This window comes from Heterodontus francisci, chromosome 19 (genome assembly GCF_036365525.1).
Source record: "Heterodontus francisci isolate sHetFra1 chromosome 19, sHetFra1.hap1, whole genome shotgun sequence".
NCBI lineage: Eukaryota > Metazoa > Chordata > Chondrichthyes > Heterodontiformes > Heterodontidae > Heterodontus > Heterodontus francisci.
The window spans coordinates 45,226,443-45,243,102 of record NC_090389.1 but is presented as its reverse complement, the minus strand read 5'-3'; the positions used below and the strand labels follow the sequence as shown (position 1 = coordinate 45,243,102).

The 16,660-nt window shown below is 42.8% G+C and overlaps 1 protein-coding gene across 2 annotated transcripts in view; it reads left to right on the top strand.

The window, feature by feature from the left end:
- Nucleotides 1–789: 789 nt before the first annotated feature.
- The window catches only part of kbtbd8 (kelch repeat and BTB (POZ) domain containing 8), a 32,590-nt gene continuing 16,719 nt past the window's right edge, over nucleotides 790–16,660 (top strand). The window contains exon 1 of one of the 2 annotated variants that reach the window (XM_068051567.1): nucleotides 790–871. Coding sequence is in view for 1 of the 2 variants with exons in the window: in XM_068051565.1 (XP_067907666.1) it covers nucleotides 805–871 (67 nt within the window). In the remaining variant the exon portion in view is untranslated. The remainder of the gene's footprint in view (nucleotides 872–16,660) is intronic. The other variant, XM_068051565.1, reaches the window with a different exon arrangement.

Sequence of the window (16,660 nt, the reverse complement as noted above, 5' to 3'; positions counted from 1 at the left end):
CTGGTATCAGACCCACCGGCCGTCCATGTCTCCGTTATAAAGACGTCTGCAAACGCGACATGAAATCGTGTGACATTGATCACAAGTCGTGGGAGTCAGTTGCCAGCATTCGCCAGAGCTGGCGGGCAGCCATAAAGACAGGGCTAAATTGTGGCGAGTCGAAGAGACTTAGTAGTTGGCAGGAAAAAAGACAGAGGCGCAAGGGGAGAGCCAACTGTGCAACAGCCCCAACAAACAAATTTCTCTGCAGCACCTGTGGAAGAGCCTGTCACTCCAGAATTGGCCTTTATAGCCACTCCAGGCGCTGCTTCACAAACCACTGACCACCTCCAGGCGCGTATCCATTGTCTCTCGAGATAAGGAGGCCCAAAAGAAGAAGAAAGAAATTTTTACACCTCTGAGACCTGAAACGTTAACTCTGTTTCTCTCTCCACAGATGCTGCCAGACCTGCTGAGTCTTTTCAGCACTTCCTATTTTTATGCTTTCTGCAATGTCACCTAACTGTTGACAGTATTAGTTAGAGCTGTCCATGATCGTTTTCACTTCTTTTTCAGCACAAAAAGGACAGCTGAGATGACAAGATGCCAGATTTTAAATTTACCTTAAAGTTCGCGTAAAGGGTGCGCACGCACACATGTGCACACATGTGCACACGCGCACCGTTTCGCGCGCACGGACGCACACGTGTATGCGCACCGTCTCCCGCGCACGCACACATGTACGCGCACCGTCTCCCGCGCACGCACACATGTACGCGCACGCCGCGGGACGGCCGCTTGCGATTGGCTGTTGCCGAGCCGGCAATGCTGCGAATGGTGAAGGGGTGGCCGTTTCCCTTCATTCGAGGCGGTAGAATGGCTGCAGCGGCGGGTCAGTATTTGGGCACTCGCCTTTTCTTGTTTTCAGAGGCACACAGAGCGGACAGTGGTCATCTTCGGCAATCTTGTGCCTTTAAATTCTGGGCTGGTGGTCGCTATGGCCGGCTGTTGAAGGGCTGTGTATGTGGGAGTGAGAGAGTGGTGTGACCCTGGAAACAATGGGTGGCTGATGGAGGGGGTAGTTTAGGGTTGAGGGGCGGAGTGGGTGAATTAGTAGGCCCAGTACCTGGGGAACTGGCCTGTGCCTGTTGCTCCTTCTTGGCAACTCCTGCCATTTATACTCTCTCTCTGAGGGAAGTTTTTTTTTGCTTTGTTTGATCATTCCCCTTGAGATTTAGGTTAGGGGTTATTTTGTCGTAACGGTGTAAACAGGGGTGATTGCTCGACTTTAAAACTCCGTTTAATTCTAAAAGAGAAAACAATTCTTACTGAAGCACAATAGCATTGCACTTTCGTTATACCTTTTGAGATGGAGATTCATTTCAATTGAGATTACCTTTAGGTGCCTAAATGGATACGAGCAAAAGCTTTGTTATGAGTGTGGTAAGATGCGCTTCCGAGGTACCTTACGAGGTAAATTGAGTACATGAAATATAGTGGTCCCTACCCACGTGATGAGTTTCTTAGTTGTACCATTCTGTACGTTTGTCAATGTTTTTAGATGTGAGGTTGAACATTTTTGGGGGGGATAAAATCATTGAAACTTAATTTCATGCATATTATATACTTTGGAATATCATGGAGTAGTTTGAAAAGATCAGGCTGACATTTTCGCTTGTAAGAAGTTTGGGCAGTAAGTTGTAGCTTTACAGAAGACGAGATCATCAGCTTATGGGACATCAACTTTAATTGATTTGGGGAGACCTGGCTGAATTCGAGGAGTGCACTGCAGCTCTAAGATTTGAGTTGGCTAGGTGTGAGACTAACTGAGCAATATTTTTCAAGTGTTTGTCCATCTCATTTGATGCCTATTGGTTGTGTTGGATAGCATTGTAAGGGGCAATCTTGAGTGCTTATTTTAGGCATTTTGGAGAGAATTGTGATACTAATTTTGGAGGATTTGTCTTCTGTTTGCTACCATGACTAGTTGACTATTTAGTGGGGATTGCAACATTGAAATAGACTGATCCAAACAGTTTTTGTTGTTTTTAAAAGAAATTTCCTTCGTATATCGCTGTTTAACTGCCTATCTAATCTATTAAACGTGGAAATACGGGTATGTGGGTAGCAATGGTTATGTTACTAGACTAGTAATCCAGAGGCCTGCACCGATGATCTGGAGACCTGCATTCAAATCCCACCATGGCAGCTGGGGAATTTAAGTTCAGTTGGTTAGATAAATCGGGAATAAAAAGCTAATATCAGTAATGATGACCATGAAACTATCAGTTTGTCGTAAACTCATCTGATTCACTGATGTCCTTGAGGGAATGATGTCAACTGCCCTTGCAGGCGTGGCCGATAGGTGACTCCAGGCCCACAGCAATGTGGTTGTCTTGAACTGTCCTCTGAAATGGCAATGATAAGAATAAAACCGGATGGACCACCTGACAAAGTGGAAAATTGCCCACATATGTCCTGTCCACTAAAACAGGGCAAATCCAATCCAGCCACTTACCATCCTGTCATTGACAGTGCTGTCACGTGGCACTTGTATAATATCTAATATCCTGTTCATTGCTCAGTTTGCATTCTGCCACGACCACTCTACTTCAGATCACATTACAGCCTTGTTCTTAACATGGGATAAAGAGCTGAGTGTCACAGATGAGACGATCCTTGATATCAAGGCGACATTTGACTCTGTGTGGCACCAAGATGTGTTGGCATCCTTCCATCTATGAAAGATGAACACGCAGCAAACAATCCATTTAGGTTGGGTGTCTACTCTTGGCGCACCTTTGGCTGTGAAGGCCAGTCTTTGAGAGGCAGGTTCTGCCGCAAGTGCTGCATGTGAAGCTGCCAAGTGACGCTGAGTTGTTTTCGGCATTGGTGCCTGTTGCCAAGCTGCTGTAGCTACTGGTAGTCGTAGTGCAAGCCAGTCCACAGGATGTATCACCATTTCTCTCTTTCACCAGCTAGTGACTCTGGTGTGATGACCAATATTTCGGGCCTTCATGTCACGCTTGCAAGCATTCTTGAAGCAGAGCTTTGGGTGCCCCACTGGTCGTCTGGCCCTGGCTACCTCATCAACCAGAAGGTCCTTGGGTATGCAACCATCTTCCATCCTGTGGATGTGAGTGATCTACCGAAGCCACCTCTGTTTGATTAGTGCCAACACACTTGGGAGCTCTGCCTTTGAGAGTATTGCCACATTTGTGATTTTTATCCTGCCAGGATCTACCCATAATGTGTTGCAGACAGAGAACATGGAATTGTTTGAGCTTGTTTTCCTAGTAGCTGTAAGCTGCCCATGTTTCACAGCCATACAGCAAGGTGCTGAGAATACCGGCCTTAGAAACCATCAGCTTGGTCCGAACGGTCAGCATGGTGTTATTCCATGTGTGTTTCGCAAATCGGCCAAAGGTGGTAGCTGCTTTCCCTATGTGTGTATTGAGCTCTGCATCAAGGGACAGATTGTCACTGTGGACCCAAGGTAACAGAGTTTGCTAGTCATCTCCCATGGGGTGTTATTTAGTGTGATTGGGACACTTCCCCTTGACATTCAATGGCATTACCATTGCTGAATGCCCCATCATCAACATCCTGGGGGGTCACCATTGACCAGAAATTTAACTGGGCCAGCCATATAAATACTCTGGCTACAAGAGTAGGTGAATTTTTTTTTTCATTCGGGGGATGTGGGCATTGCTGGCTAGGCCAGCATTTATTGCCCATCCCTAATTGCCCATGAGAAGGTAGTGCTGAGCTACCTTCTTGAACTGCTGCAGTCCTTGGGTTGTAGGTACACCAACAGTGCTATTAGGAAGAGTGTTCCAGGATTTTGACCCAGTGACAGCAAAGGAACGGCGATATAGTTCCAAGTCTGGGTGGCTTGGAGGGCAACTGCAGATGGTGGTGTTCCCATACATCTGCTGCCCTTGTCCTTCTAGATGTAGAGGTCATGGGTTTGGCAGGTGCTGTCGAAGGACCTTTGGGTAATCTGCGGTGATCAACTCACTTGACTCACCAAAGCCTTTCCACCATCGACCAGTCAGGAATCTGATGAAAAAGTCTCCATTTTCCTGGATGAGTGCTGCTGTAACGTTCAAGCTTAGCACCATCCAGGATAAAGCAGCCCGCTTCATTGGCACCCCATCTACTACCTTAAACATTCACTTCCTCCACCAGCGCGCAGCATGGCTTCATTGTGTACCAACTACAAGATGCACTGCCTCAACTCATCAAGACCTCTTCAACAGCACCTCCCAAACCTGCAGCCTCTACCACCTAGAAGGACAAGGGCAGCAGGCACATGGGAACACCAACACCTGCAAGTACCCCTCAAATTCTCACAATCCTAACTTGGAAATATATTGCCGTTCCTTCACTGTTGCTGGGTCAAAATCCTGGAACTCCCCACCGAATAGCACTGAGAGTACTTACACCACATGGTCTGCAGCAGTTCAAGATGGTGGCTCACCACCTTTTTCCTGAGGGCAATTAGGGATGGGCAATAAATGCTGGCTTTGCCAGTGATGCCCACATCCCATTAATGGCATAAAGCTTCTGTTTCAATTGCTAACACCTGTACTGTATTCCATAACTTTCACAAGTCTGCTTAAAACCAAGTTCTGTTCTGTCTGAAATTTTACTCTTATTTGACTCATTCAAGTCCTCTAAACTACTTGAAATTGTCATTTTTTTTATCTTTGTCCCATCCTTTCATAATTCTAAACATTACTTCACCCCATAATTTTTCCTGTAATAAACATTCCCTTTTTCAAGGTTCCTGTTGTACATGTATTTTTTATACTGTACTGTTTGTAGCCTCAGCTTGTTTTCTGTGGAAAGCTGCAGACATTGCACTGTGTCCAATTATGGGAATCAACCTATAGGGTCTCCAGACTATCCATTGAAAGAAGATATTATCTCAGTTGTTCTGTTGTGATGCCAGCATTGGTTTGTGCAGTTCTTCAGGGCTTTGCAAAGGTGAAAAGGGTGCTTCAACTTTTCCCATCTTAACTGACTTCCAATCCATTTGAGTTCCATTGTTAGTCAAGTGGGCATTGGCAAACAAGATGAGTGGTTTATAGCTTGAAGCCAATAAGAGCACAACAGAGCTTCATTTGGCTGTTAAGATCCAGGACCAAATTGTGGGCTGAATTTTTGGTAAGGTGAAGGGACAGTTTATCTTTCTCAGTACTCGGTGGGGGAGTTGACTTCCTGTTTGGAACATCTTTGCCAAAACCTCTGCCATAAGCAAGCTGATATGCAGCATTGGCCTTGCTGTGTCCAGGCTATTAAGATGACTAGAATTTCACACTTTCCTGAATGTATTTCATAATGGTGAAGGCACATTTGTGGTCTAAGGTTTGGGATGACAGCTGCTGGAAGGAGATGCTTGGAGGTCAATTAAGAACGTAAATAGGAGCAGGAGTACGCCATTCAGCCCTTTATGCCCTTTGCGCCATTTAATGAGATCATGGTTGATCATTTTCAACACCATTTTCCTGCACTATCCCCATATCCCTTGATGTTTTTAATATGTAGAAATCTATCGATCTTGGTCTTGAACATACTCGATGGCTGAGCCTCCAAAGCCCTCTGGGGAACAGAATTCCAAAGATTCACCACCCTCTGAGTGAAGAAATTCCTCCTCATCTCAGTCCTAAATGGCCTGCCCCTAATTCTGAGACTGACCCCTGGTTCTAGATTCCCCAGCTAGGGGAAACATCCTTCTTACATCTACCCTGTCGATCCCTGTAAGAATTTTGTATGTTTGAATGAGATCAGCTGTTCTTCTAAATTCATGAGAATAAAAGCCCAGTCTATTTAATCTTTCCTCATAGAACAATCTCTCCATCCCAGGAAAAGGTTTGATGAACCTTTTGTTGCACTCCTTCTATGGCAAGTGTTACGATCAGGTGAGGAGGGGTCACAAGGCTCCCCTCTACCCTTCCTCTTGTTTGACACCAATAGGTTTTATTGCTTTTTAAATAGTGGTTATGTTTACCACTTCAGTGAGTGTTTTACCTTTTACCTTTGTTGTGATCGTAAAGAACCAATTGGACAGGTTTTCTTGAGTTTAAACAAGAAAGAGGTGAGGTTATTGTACTTAAAAAAAAAACTAAACCTGATCTGGATTAAATAATGAAATTACGCTACACTTTCTCTTACACAAATAGAGTACAGAGTGATAAATAGTTTGGTTTGAGTTAGAGTCCGGAACAAGTAAAAATTAATGCAACAGTCTGTGGGATTGGGTGATTCCGTTGTCTTCTGGCTGAAGTTGTGATCTTGAAGTCTGTGGCTGATAGCAGTGCACTTTGTGGCTGGCCCACCTAGCTCAGGATTTTCTTGGAGACAGAATTGTGGGTGGGTTTTCTTCCCCTGGGGTCTCTGTCAGTAGTATTGTTTAGGCTCGCATGGTTCACAGTCGCAGACGGTTTTTAAACTTGTGATGTTATCTGGAGAGAGAGAGACGAACACAGTCCCACTGGGGTTCTGCCTGGTTAGCACATGAAGCCTCTGCATCAAGGTCTCAGCTTGTCTCCTGTGTGTAACAAAACTCCCAGTTTTACACAGTCTGGGGAGACGGTCACATGATTCTCTCAATCCCCTTTGTTTTTAATGTGTTCCAAAGTCTAAAACCCACAACCTCTCTCAGGTGGTATTGTCATTGTTAACCTCCTGGAGGGACGTCTCCACTCATGAATGCCTCAAGATAGCCTTGAATGTTTTGCTAATAAAAGCAATCTCCGGTCGTTCAATCAATAGGGCAAGCCATTTGTGTTGGGTAAAGGCTAATCAGACATGCGTCTCCCTTTCAATGTCCTGGAATGTGAGGTATTTCAGATGCAAATTGTGGTGGCTTTCTTGGCTGCCAGCTTTTAAAAAGTTAACTGTAGGATTCCAGCTCTTTTTTTTCTCATTACAAGCTTAATGTAGGTTTCCAACCGTTGAATTAAAAAAAATCCTCTTTTTTTGACACAAGTATATCTTTGTTTAGGTTGCACGCCTCCATTATGTTCATAGCCTGCCATGATTAAATTGCATCATGTTACTGATCTATGTATTCAACTGCAATGATCTGTTTTAGACAGTGTGTGCATATCACCTGAGAACCAGATCATAGTATGTGGTGGTTTGTCCCCATTAAATAACCTAACCTGGCATTTACTATTTAGGGTAACACATGAAGGTTAGGAACTTAAGTGAAGTATTGGAGGACGATCAGTGCCTGTAAAAGGGTAGAAAATTGGGGGGAAAAAACATCGCAGACTCCTTTCCCACCTCCTTTCATTCCTCCCTTGGGCCCCACCATTCAAATTAGTTATTATTCATCTGTCCTTTTACAGTCAGTGGCAGGAGGTGAAGCTTCAAAACCATACCTACTGGTAGTCCAGTCTAGTCCCCATGTGCGTTGGATATTCCAAGTAATCAGGTTGAGTATTTTACTTGTGTAGTCAGGTGCACTGAGTTTAAAAGAAAGCAATTTATGCAGTGGCTTTCCTGTTTTTGGGATATCTCCAAGTAGATTACAGCTAATAGATGTAGCACCCTTCCCTCTTGTGTGGCTGAGACTGCCGAACCCAGCATAAGGACCAGCATTGTGATTTTCCTTATCTATACAATCTGCTACCACACTGACTGTAAGTATACTTTAGGTTTAAAATAATTTTGCAAAATTAATAGGATAGTAAAGACTTCTTAGATTAACAAGTGAACAATGCATCTGGTAAAATCCCATTGGTTTTTAAAAACTTTTCTACTCTCCATATCTTTGGTTTGAATTTTAATTTAGGTGTAGATTATCTAATTGAGCGTTGGTGCATTTCATGGGGTCAGGAATAAGGCAGTACAAGTGGCTGTTTTTATTTAGTTATATAAATAGACATTTGTTGGTTAATTAGCTTGAAATAGGAGTTGATATTTTGCATGTTATCGGTGCATATTAAAACTGACGCCCACTACTGTGGAAGCCTAATCTTAGGATCAGGTGAGAAATGTGTCTAGGGGTCTTTTGCTGTTTTTAGCTGGTCTTGTTGTAACAGGTATTTTGAGCTCCCCTTTTTGTGAATCCTTGTTCACAGTTTCCGATTAAGGCAAAGAAATGAGCACACCAGGTTTTCTCTGGTTTAAAGAAGAAAATATGAAATTTATTAAACCTTACACTTAAACTTACAACACGCCCATGCTAGCATGCACGTGCGATGTACATATGCAAATAGGGACAGAAAAGAGGAGAGGAAAATATAGTAGAGAGGGGTTTGAGGCAATTTCAGAAGAGTTTCTTGTTTACTATGCTTCTAGCTCACTTGATTGTAGAGAGTCTTTTCGTCGGGGCCCAGTGTTCCTTTTAAACCTTGTTCACATAGGAAACATTTCTCTTTGTGGTTCACGTGTTTTCACAAGATTCAGTTCCGTGGGAAAGAAATGGAGGCAGGCAGGACTGGAGAGGTGGTAATTCTTGTTTCAGTTCCAGGAGCACACTGCGTTATGAGTTCAAATCCTGTTTTCTCCAATTTAAAACTCCCCTAGTTGGCCAGCAGGTGGTCGTTTGACCAACTGGTTTGTCCAGGTCTCTCCTGTGCATTGGGGCGGGGACTGGTTCCTTTGTTTCAACACTGTCTGTTACTATGCAAATGTCCTTCCAGTCAGGGGCTTGCCATTTTAAGTTTTAATGTTCATGTGGCAAAATAATGTGTGCCTCAGTCTTGACAGGTGGGGGTTTGCCTGACATCTCCACACCCAGGCGAATGAAATGCGATTTGAAGAAAAATGGCACATTTCATTACAGAGTTTAAGAGAAATATAAGATACAGAAAGAAATCCATGCATTTCTCTCATTTGTTTCTATTAATTCACCAATCTTGAAGCTTTTAAAAACTGGTCTGTTCTAAAGGCCGGCTATCCGACCCAAACCCAACGGGACCCGGCAGCATGTGTCAGGTTCGGTTTGGGTCGGGTGCACTTCCAGGTCCGGCATTCGGGCTCGGGTTGGGTCGGGCCAGGTCGGACACGCTCTATCACAACCTCAGGTAAGTGGCTTCAATGTTAATTTACTTTTTGGGCTTGTTAGTTATTTTAAGCTTGTGCAGATAAGCAACAAAGTGAAAAATGGAGGGTAGGTTAACTGATGTTCGGGTAGGGCGTGGGAAAAAATGGAAGGACTCTGGCCGGTTTGGGCTCGGGGTCGATGTGGTTCTGTCAGGCTCGGGTCGGGTTTAATTTGCAGACCCGAGCCGGTCTTTAGTCTGTCCTGGGTGCCAGGGCTGCTTTAATTTTCTCTTTTTTTTCTCCGGAGAGTTAGTAGGGCTCCACAGCTAGGGAAGATCCATTTAATTCATTCCCTGGGTCTCCTAACATTCTGAAGAAAGTCTTGGACAGGCAGACCTCATGGTCATTTGCCTGCAGTGCCAATGCAGTCTCCTCTGGGGGAACTGGTTTGATCATGGCCTGATCCACTACACATTCAGGGACTCTGCAGGGGACCGTCTCCTGCCACCGCCCTGTCTCTCTGACCTCCTGCGGTCTTTCTTTCACAACTGGGGGGCTACCACCTTCACCCCTGCCAGATCATTACCTCGAAACAGGTCAACCCCATCCACAAGCAAACTAGGGACAATCCCTACAGTCACTGGTCCCAAAACTAGGTCGCACTCCAGGTGACCGGTACAGGTATACACTGCCCTCCAATACCATTCACCACCATTCTGGTGTTCACTGTACGGCTTACTTGCCCCACTCAAGGAATATGGGGTTACTTTCCCTTCAAGTACAAAACCCTGATAACCTTGCGTAATCCTATTAACTTTTCCTGAACTGGTTGTAGTAAGCTTCCTGGATTGCATTCTTACTGCAGTTAAAGCCACAGCTTGTTCTGTGTTTTCCATCAGGGCCTTGTCTTCATTGAGCAGGTGTGCCTTGATTAACCCTACCGGTTTCCCCTTTAGTTTCCAGCAGTCAGCTTTTAAATGCCCTGCCTTTTTACAATGGAAGGACATAGGTCTCCGGGTCTCACTCCTGCTCACAGCACCTTCCTTTTTGGCTGGAGGAGGGCCCCCCGTGTCTCCTGCTTTCCTTTCTCTTCCAGAGCTACCTGGACTTCTATCACCTTCCCACCCTTTGTCCTTTTTGGATTTGTGGGGGTGATTAGGAAAGGTTCTCCCCTGGGAAACCTACTTAAATATTAAAGCAAACTCATTGGCCATAATGGCTACTTGCTGAACACCCTGAACCCTGCTCCTCTACATGGGTTTTTATTGAGAATGGGAAAAAGTTTTTAAATTCCTCTTAACAGGATTACTTCTCTGAGAGTCTCATAGCTGAGCTGTATTTTTAAAGCCCTCAGCCACTGGTCAAAAGCTAGTTGCTTGCTTCTTTCAAACTCCAGATAAGTTTGATTGGCTTGCTTTGTGAGGGTTCTGAACTTTTGGAGGTAGGCTTCGGGTGCTAATTCATATGCCCCGAGGATAGCATTTTCGGTCAGTTCATAATTTGATGAACTCTCATCTGTCAGCAAGGAATAAACCTCATGGACTTTTCCAGTTAGTTTGTTTTGCAGTAAAAGAGACCTGTTCTCAGCTGGCCATTTTAACTGCCTTGCCAGTTTCTCAAAAGACACGAAAAAGTGGGGGGTTTGCTACTACTTTGTCTTGAGTAAGTTGCAGGTATGCATGATATTTGAAAATGTCAAGCATAAATTTAGGCTTTTGTAAGATCCCCTATGTTTAGGCAAAACCAACCCTATTTGAGCTGTGGTGGTCACAGATGTGGAAAACGGAATGAATCACAAAGCTCTCGAACTCTTTTTTAAAATCTGGTAGCTGATAGTAATCGAAATGGAATTTGGCATCAGTTATTGTAAATCAGTGACTCTAGTTGTGTGTCTGACATCATGCGCAGGACTTCAGAATCTGCAGTTTGAAAGGATGGTTGAACAATAGAGGATGTTTAGGTTTTCTGTTGGAATATTTGGAAAATAACTGGTTCAGGGGAGAGGAGAAAACACTATGCAAAAGGAACTGATTTTCCTTCCTACTCTTTCAGCATCTGCCCCATTTTTATCATTTTTGATTCAGCCTCATACAATTGTGGAATAATTGAAGTGTGAATTACTTTTTACCCCATGCTAACCAGACAGAGTGGCAAAAGTTGTAGATCCTGATATTGTGCCTTGGCCATTTAAGTTCATTAGCTGTGCTTTGGAGAGTTGCAGGGCAGAAATTGTGCAAGCCCACATTTGCATCTGAATATCTTTCAAATTGTTAAATGTTTGCTTACTGAATTCAGTAAGACACTTTTTTTAAAAAAGGTACTTCAAGATTATGATACAGTAAGACACAAAAGTTTTTGAACTGAAGTGTATTGAATCTCTAATTGGGATAAGGAAATGGTATAAAAACATAATTGAGTTTCTCTGTCAGATTTTAAATGCACTTGATTAGCCTTTAATTAGAGATGCAAAGCACCTGCAGGTAAAAGGTGCAGTTTGATTGAACAGTTAATCCTAGAAAGCTCAGATTCAGTCCCGTAAAGGAGTCTATTTTTAGATAAAGAGCAGAAATGAGCAAGGCTTTAGGATAGCATTAACAGTGTCTTAAAATGGTGTAATTGGATGTGGGTTTATTGTGCATTTTGAATTGGAATCCTAATGTGTCAGGACACGGGGAGATGGCAGGGAAGATTGCCCGAGGTAGGTTGTAGGAACTGCATGTCGTAATAGTAGGAAGTTGGGCGATCTGGCGATGGAGAATCACGGGAATATTGAGTGATTGCATGTGAGAGATATTTGGGAGCATTGAGAAGGGAATTGTTGGAGTATGGGAACATGGGAGCACTTGTAAGTGGGTGACACAGAAGAACACTACCCGTTTCATGTAAGTAATCAAAAAAAACATTAACTGGAGGCCTCAAGTATAGTAAAATGAATGGGTATGTGCAAAAATGTAAAGTTTCATCTGACAAATGTAAAAGTACATATAAAGATGTCCTTTAGAAGTCAGGAAAGTGGGAAAGCCTTGAAGGATACAACTCATTAGGGCTTATTCTGCAAAAGAATGAACTTTAGTTCCTGCAGTAACTTGTAATGTACCTAATACCACCTAGCACTGTCATCACATCGCTCAATCCATCCACTGTCTCTAATGTTCTCAACCACCTAGTCGTGGATAAGCTGCAATTTCTTCCAATTAAAACATTGGGAAAACAAAAGCCATTGTCTTCAGTCTTTGTCACTAATTCCATCAGCCTGGTCATTGGACCCCAACTGCTTGCAATCTCAGTGACCTATTGGGTCCTAAGCTGAGTTTCTTACCCCATATCCTCTCCGTTAGAGACTGTCTACTTCTTCCTCTAGTATGCTTTTACTCTGTCACTGCCTCAGCCCAACTGCTGCTGAAATCCTCATCTATGCTTCTGTTACCTCCACACTCTGCTATTCCAATGCCGCCTTATTAAGCCTCATCTTCCACCCATGAACTTGAGTTCACCCAAAACTCTGCTCTCCATATCCTAACCTACAACAAGCTTCTGTTGCCCATCTCCCTGCGCTTGCTAACCAGTGCCTCAAATGTAAAATTTTCATGTTTTATTTAAATCCCTCCATGGCCTTGCTTCTCCCCATCTTTAATGTCCTGCAGCCCACTTAGAACTCTGCCTTTCTCCAACTCTGTGGCCTCTTGTGCATCCACTCTACCTTCTGACTCACTGTTGATGGCCACAGCTTTAGCTTTGTTGGCCCTAAGCCTGACTTCCCCCTCCAAATTTTTCTGCCTCTCTCCTTGAAGACCCTCCTTAAAACTTGGTTCTTGATCAAACTTTGTCACCTGTCTTATCCTGATATCTCATTTGACTGTCAAGTTTTATCTTGTGCTCTTACAAACCACCCTGGGATGTTTTCTTTTAGGAAAGGTACTACATAAATCAAGATTTTGGTGAGTAAACAAGAAGCATATGATTGCTACCTGCTATATTACTATCTAAACTGAAAAAGGTTAACTTTGCTAAAAGTGTAGTTGGATTTCGTTAATTTGAATCTGTTTAGGTTGACATGGAGCCAAATTGCGCATCACAAACTTTGCATAATTTTTTGCATTGATGCCCCAGTAGAACTCTTACCTTGTATAGTGAGCATATGTTGTGTAATTTTATGCAATACAGTTTGGCGGCTTATGTACAGTTTGTGTTTTCCTCAATTCAGTTTCGGGGGTTGTGTGTGTGTTTAATATTCACCATCCAAACAGTTCTGTATCTGTTAATGTATAGTTCATGATTATCCTTATGTTTGTGTGATCACACAAAGAATTATCAAGTAATTTTGGTCCAATTTAGAGTAACAGTAATTAGTTGAATTGTATAATTTGTTTTGCATACTATTTCCTCCTTGCTTTAGTTTAAACTTTTATTTTTGTAACTTTTTTTAAGAAACGGTGTTTCATTTTATACCAGAATATAAATTGGACGTCGTTAGCCTGCTTGTGGTTTGATAATTTTTCTTCACAGTAGTGATTAATTTGTTCAATGATAGACCAGTATGATTCAAGTAAAAAAATCTGGTTTTCATTTGCAGCATTTAAAAAAAACTTTAGGTCCTGGTAAATCATATAATTAGGGTTCTATAGAGGGTTTAAACTACGTAGTTGGCGGGGGGGAAGGTTTCAAGTGAGTGGAAATTTAGAAAGTTAATGAGAAAGGGAAAGTCAGTAGTGCAGGGTAGCAATACAGGTAATGATAACCAGAGTGTAACAGGAAGGGACAGAGCGTGCAAACACAAGAGTGCAGCAGCAAATAACGTCAGAGTAGGGAAAATGGTAAAAAGACAGAATTAAACGCTCTTTATCTGAAAGCACGTAGCATTCATGACAAGATGGATGAATTGATTTCATATCCATTTATTTCTATTTGTGCTATGATAGCCATTACAGAGACATGGTTGCAAGGTGACCAAGCCTGGGGACCAAATGTTCAAGAGTAATTGACATTTCGAAAGGATAGGAAGAGAGGGAAAGGAGGTTGGATGACTCTGTTAATATTTGATCGACAAGGGAGTCGAGGGTTATGAGGGGCTGGCAGGAAAGAGGAGTTAAGGCCACAATCAGATCAGCAATGATCTTATTGAATGGTGGAACAGGCTCAAGGAGCTGAATGGCCTAATCTTGCTCCTATTTCTTATGATCTTATGAGGGAAACAGATTTTTGCTTGCTCTCTGTATTATTGTAGATAAGTTTTGCAAAAAAAAATCATTTGCTCAGTGAGTAATAAAAGCTTTTTACTTTTGTAGATTAAGGAGTCGTTTTCCAGAGAAGTGAAAGGGTTGATGAGGGTAGTGCAGATGATCTGAATATGTGCTTTCAAAAGGTGTTTGACAAAGTATCCCATCATGGACTTGTTAGCAAAATCAAAGCCCGTGGACTGAAAGGGACAGTGGCAGCATTGATACAATATTGGTTAAGGGGCAGAAAGTAGTGGTGAACAGTTGTTTGACTATAGGAAGGTAGACAGTGGTTTAGTTTAGTTTTAGAGATACAGCACATAAACAGGCCCTTCGGCCCGCCGAGTCTGTGCCAACCATCAACCACCCATTTCTACTAATCCTACACTAATCCCATATTCCTACCACAGCCCCACCTGTCCCTATATTTTCCCTACCGCCTACCTATACTAGGGTGTTCCGCAGGGGTCAATATTAGGATCACTACTTTTAATATTTTAATGACCTGGACTTGGGTATACAGGGCATACTTTCAAAGTTTACAGATGATATAAAACTTGGAAATGTAGTAAATAGTGAGGAGGATAACAGACTTCTGGAGGATATAGACTGGTGAAATGGCAAACATGGCAGATGAAATTTAACCCAGGGAAATGTGAAGAGATACATCGTGTTTGGAAGAACCAGAAGAGGCAATATAAACTAAATGGTACAATTTTAAAGGGAATGTAGGATCAGAAACCTGCAGGTGTATGTAGACAAATCTTTTGACAGTGGCAGGACAAATTGAGAAGTTGTTAAAGCATATGGGATTCTTGGCTTAAGCAAGGATGTTATGCTGAACATTTCTAAAAAGTGGGCAGGCCATAACTGGAGTATTGTGTTCAATTCTGGAAACCACCCTTTAGGAAGAATGTCAAGATCTGAGAAAGGGTACAGAAGAGATTTACTAGAATGGGTCCAGGGCTGAGGGACTTGTTATGTGGAGGGACTGAAGAATCTGGGGTTGTTTTTCTTTGAACAGAGAAGGTTAAGAGGAGATTTTGTGTTGAAAAATGATTTTGATAGATAAATAGAGAGAAACTGTTTCCAGTGGCAGAAGGGTCAGTATCAGAAGACACAGATTTAAGGTGATTGGCCAAAGAACCCGAGACAATATGAGGGAAGGTTATTTTTCACAACTTAAAATCTGGAATGCACTGTCTGAAAAGGTGGTGGAAGCAGATTCAATAGTAACATTCAAAAATGAATTAAATAATGTGTTATGGAGAAAAAGCGAGGGAGTGAGACTAAGTGGATGGTTGTGCCAAGAGCCACCACAGCCACGATGAGTTGAATGGCAGCCTCCAGTGTTGCATCATTCTAGAATTCTAATTCTATTAATTTTCCACAAAATTCAATTTTATTCCATAAGTTTTGACTTTTGGAGGTTCTTTGTGAAATTTAATGTAGTTGAATGGTGCCAGCAAGAGTACCTGCCATTTCTAAATACATTTTTAAAAAAGCAGATTGTAGATTGCTAAGCATTTTGTGAAAATGGCAAATGTATTAGTATGCAGTTAAGCTCATTAGTACCTAAAGGGCAGATGGTAGTGTAATGGTAATGTCACAACTAGTAATCCAGAGGCCCAGGCTAACTCTGGGGACATGGGTTCAAATCCCACAACCGCAGCTGATGGAACTTCAATTCATTAAAAAAAATCTGGAATCGAAAGCTAGTCTCAGTAATGATATGATTGTCATAAAAACCCATCTGGTTCACTAATGTCCTTTAGGGAAGGAAATCTAACATCCTTGCTGGGTCTGGCCTACATGTGGCTCCAGACCCACAACAACGTGGTTGACTCTTAACTGCCCTCAAATGGCTGAGCAAGACACTCATTTGTAGGGCAATTGGGGATGGGTAGCAAATGCTGGCCTGCCAACGATGCCCACATACCACGAAAGAAAAAAAAAGTACTGTGATAAGTTTGCTGACAACGCAACCACTAGGTGGCGCAGTACTTGCACATGCACGAATGCAGACTCTTCAACTGGAATGTCGGTGTCTGTGACATTCAGGCAGCTGCCAGGATTAAAAATGGCGCTGCTCAGTTTTTCACAGGAAATGCTTATGGCTAGATCGTTCTAGGTAACTAGCCTTACATTACGTTGGATGGAAGCCCAGTAATATGCTACTATGTTGTTCTAGGATACTAACTGTAATCCTCAGATCCACTTAATATTCCAGTAATCCTATTAAGTACAAAAGGAATTTTATGATTGAATTTCCATTGAAAGATAGTGAATTGGCACCCCGATTGATGGAAATGAAAATCGGGCAGAGTATAAAATGTGCTGCCAATTTGTTATTGTGATTCGTTTATATGACTGACCAGGACTGATTTCACCCAAACGCAGCTACTAGCTCCCGCCCCACTGGCCGCTCTCCCCCCTCGGCAACTCGCTTTCTCCCCCTCCTC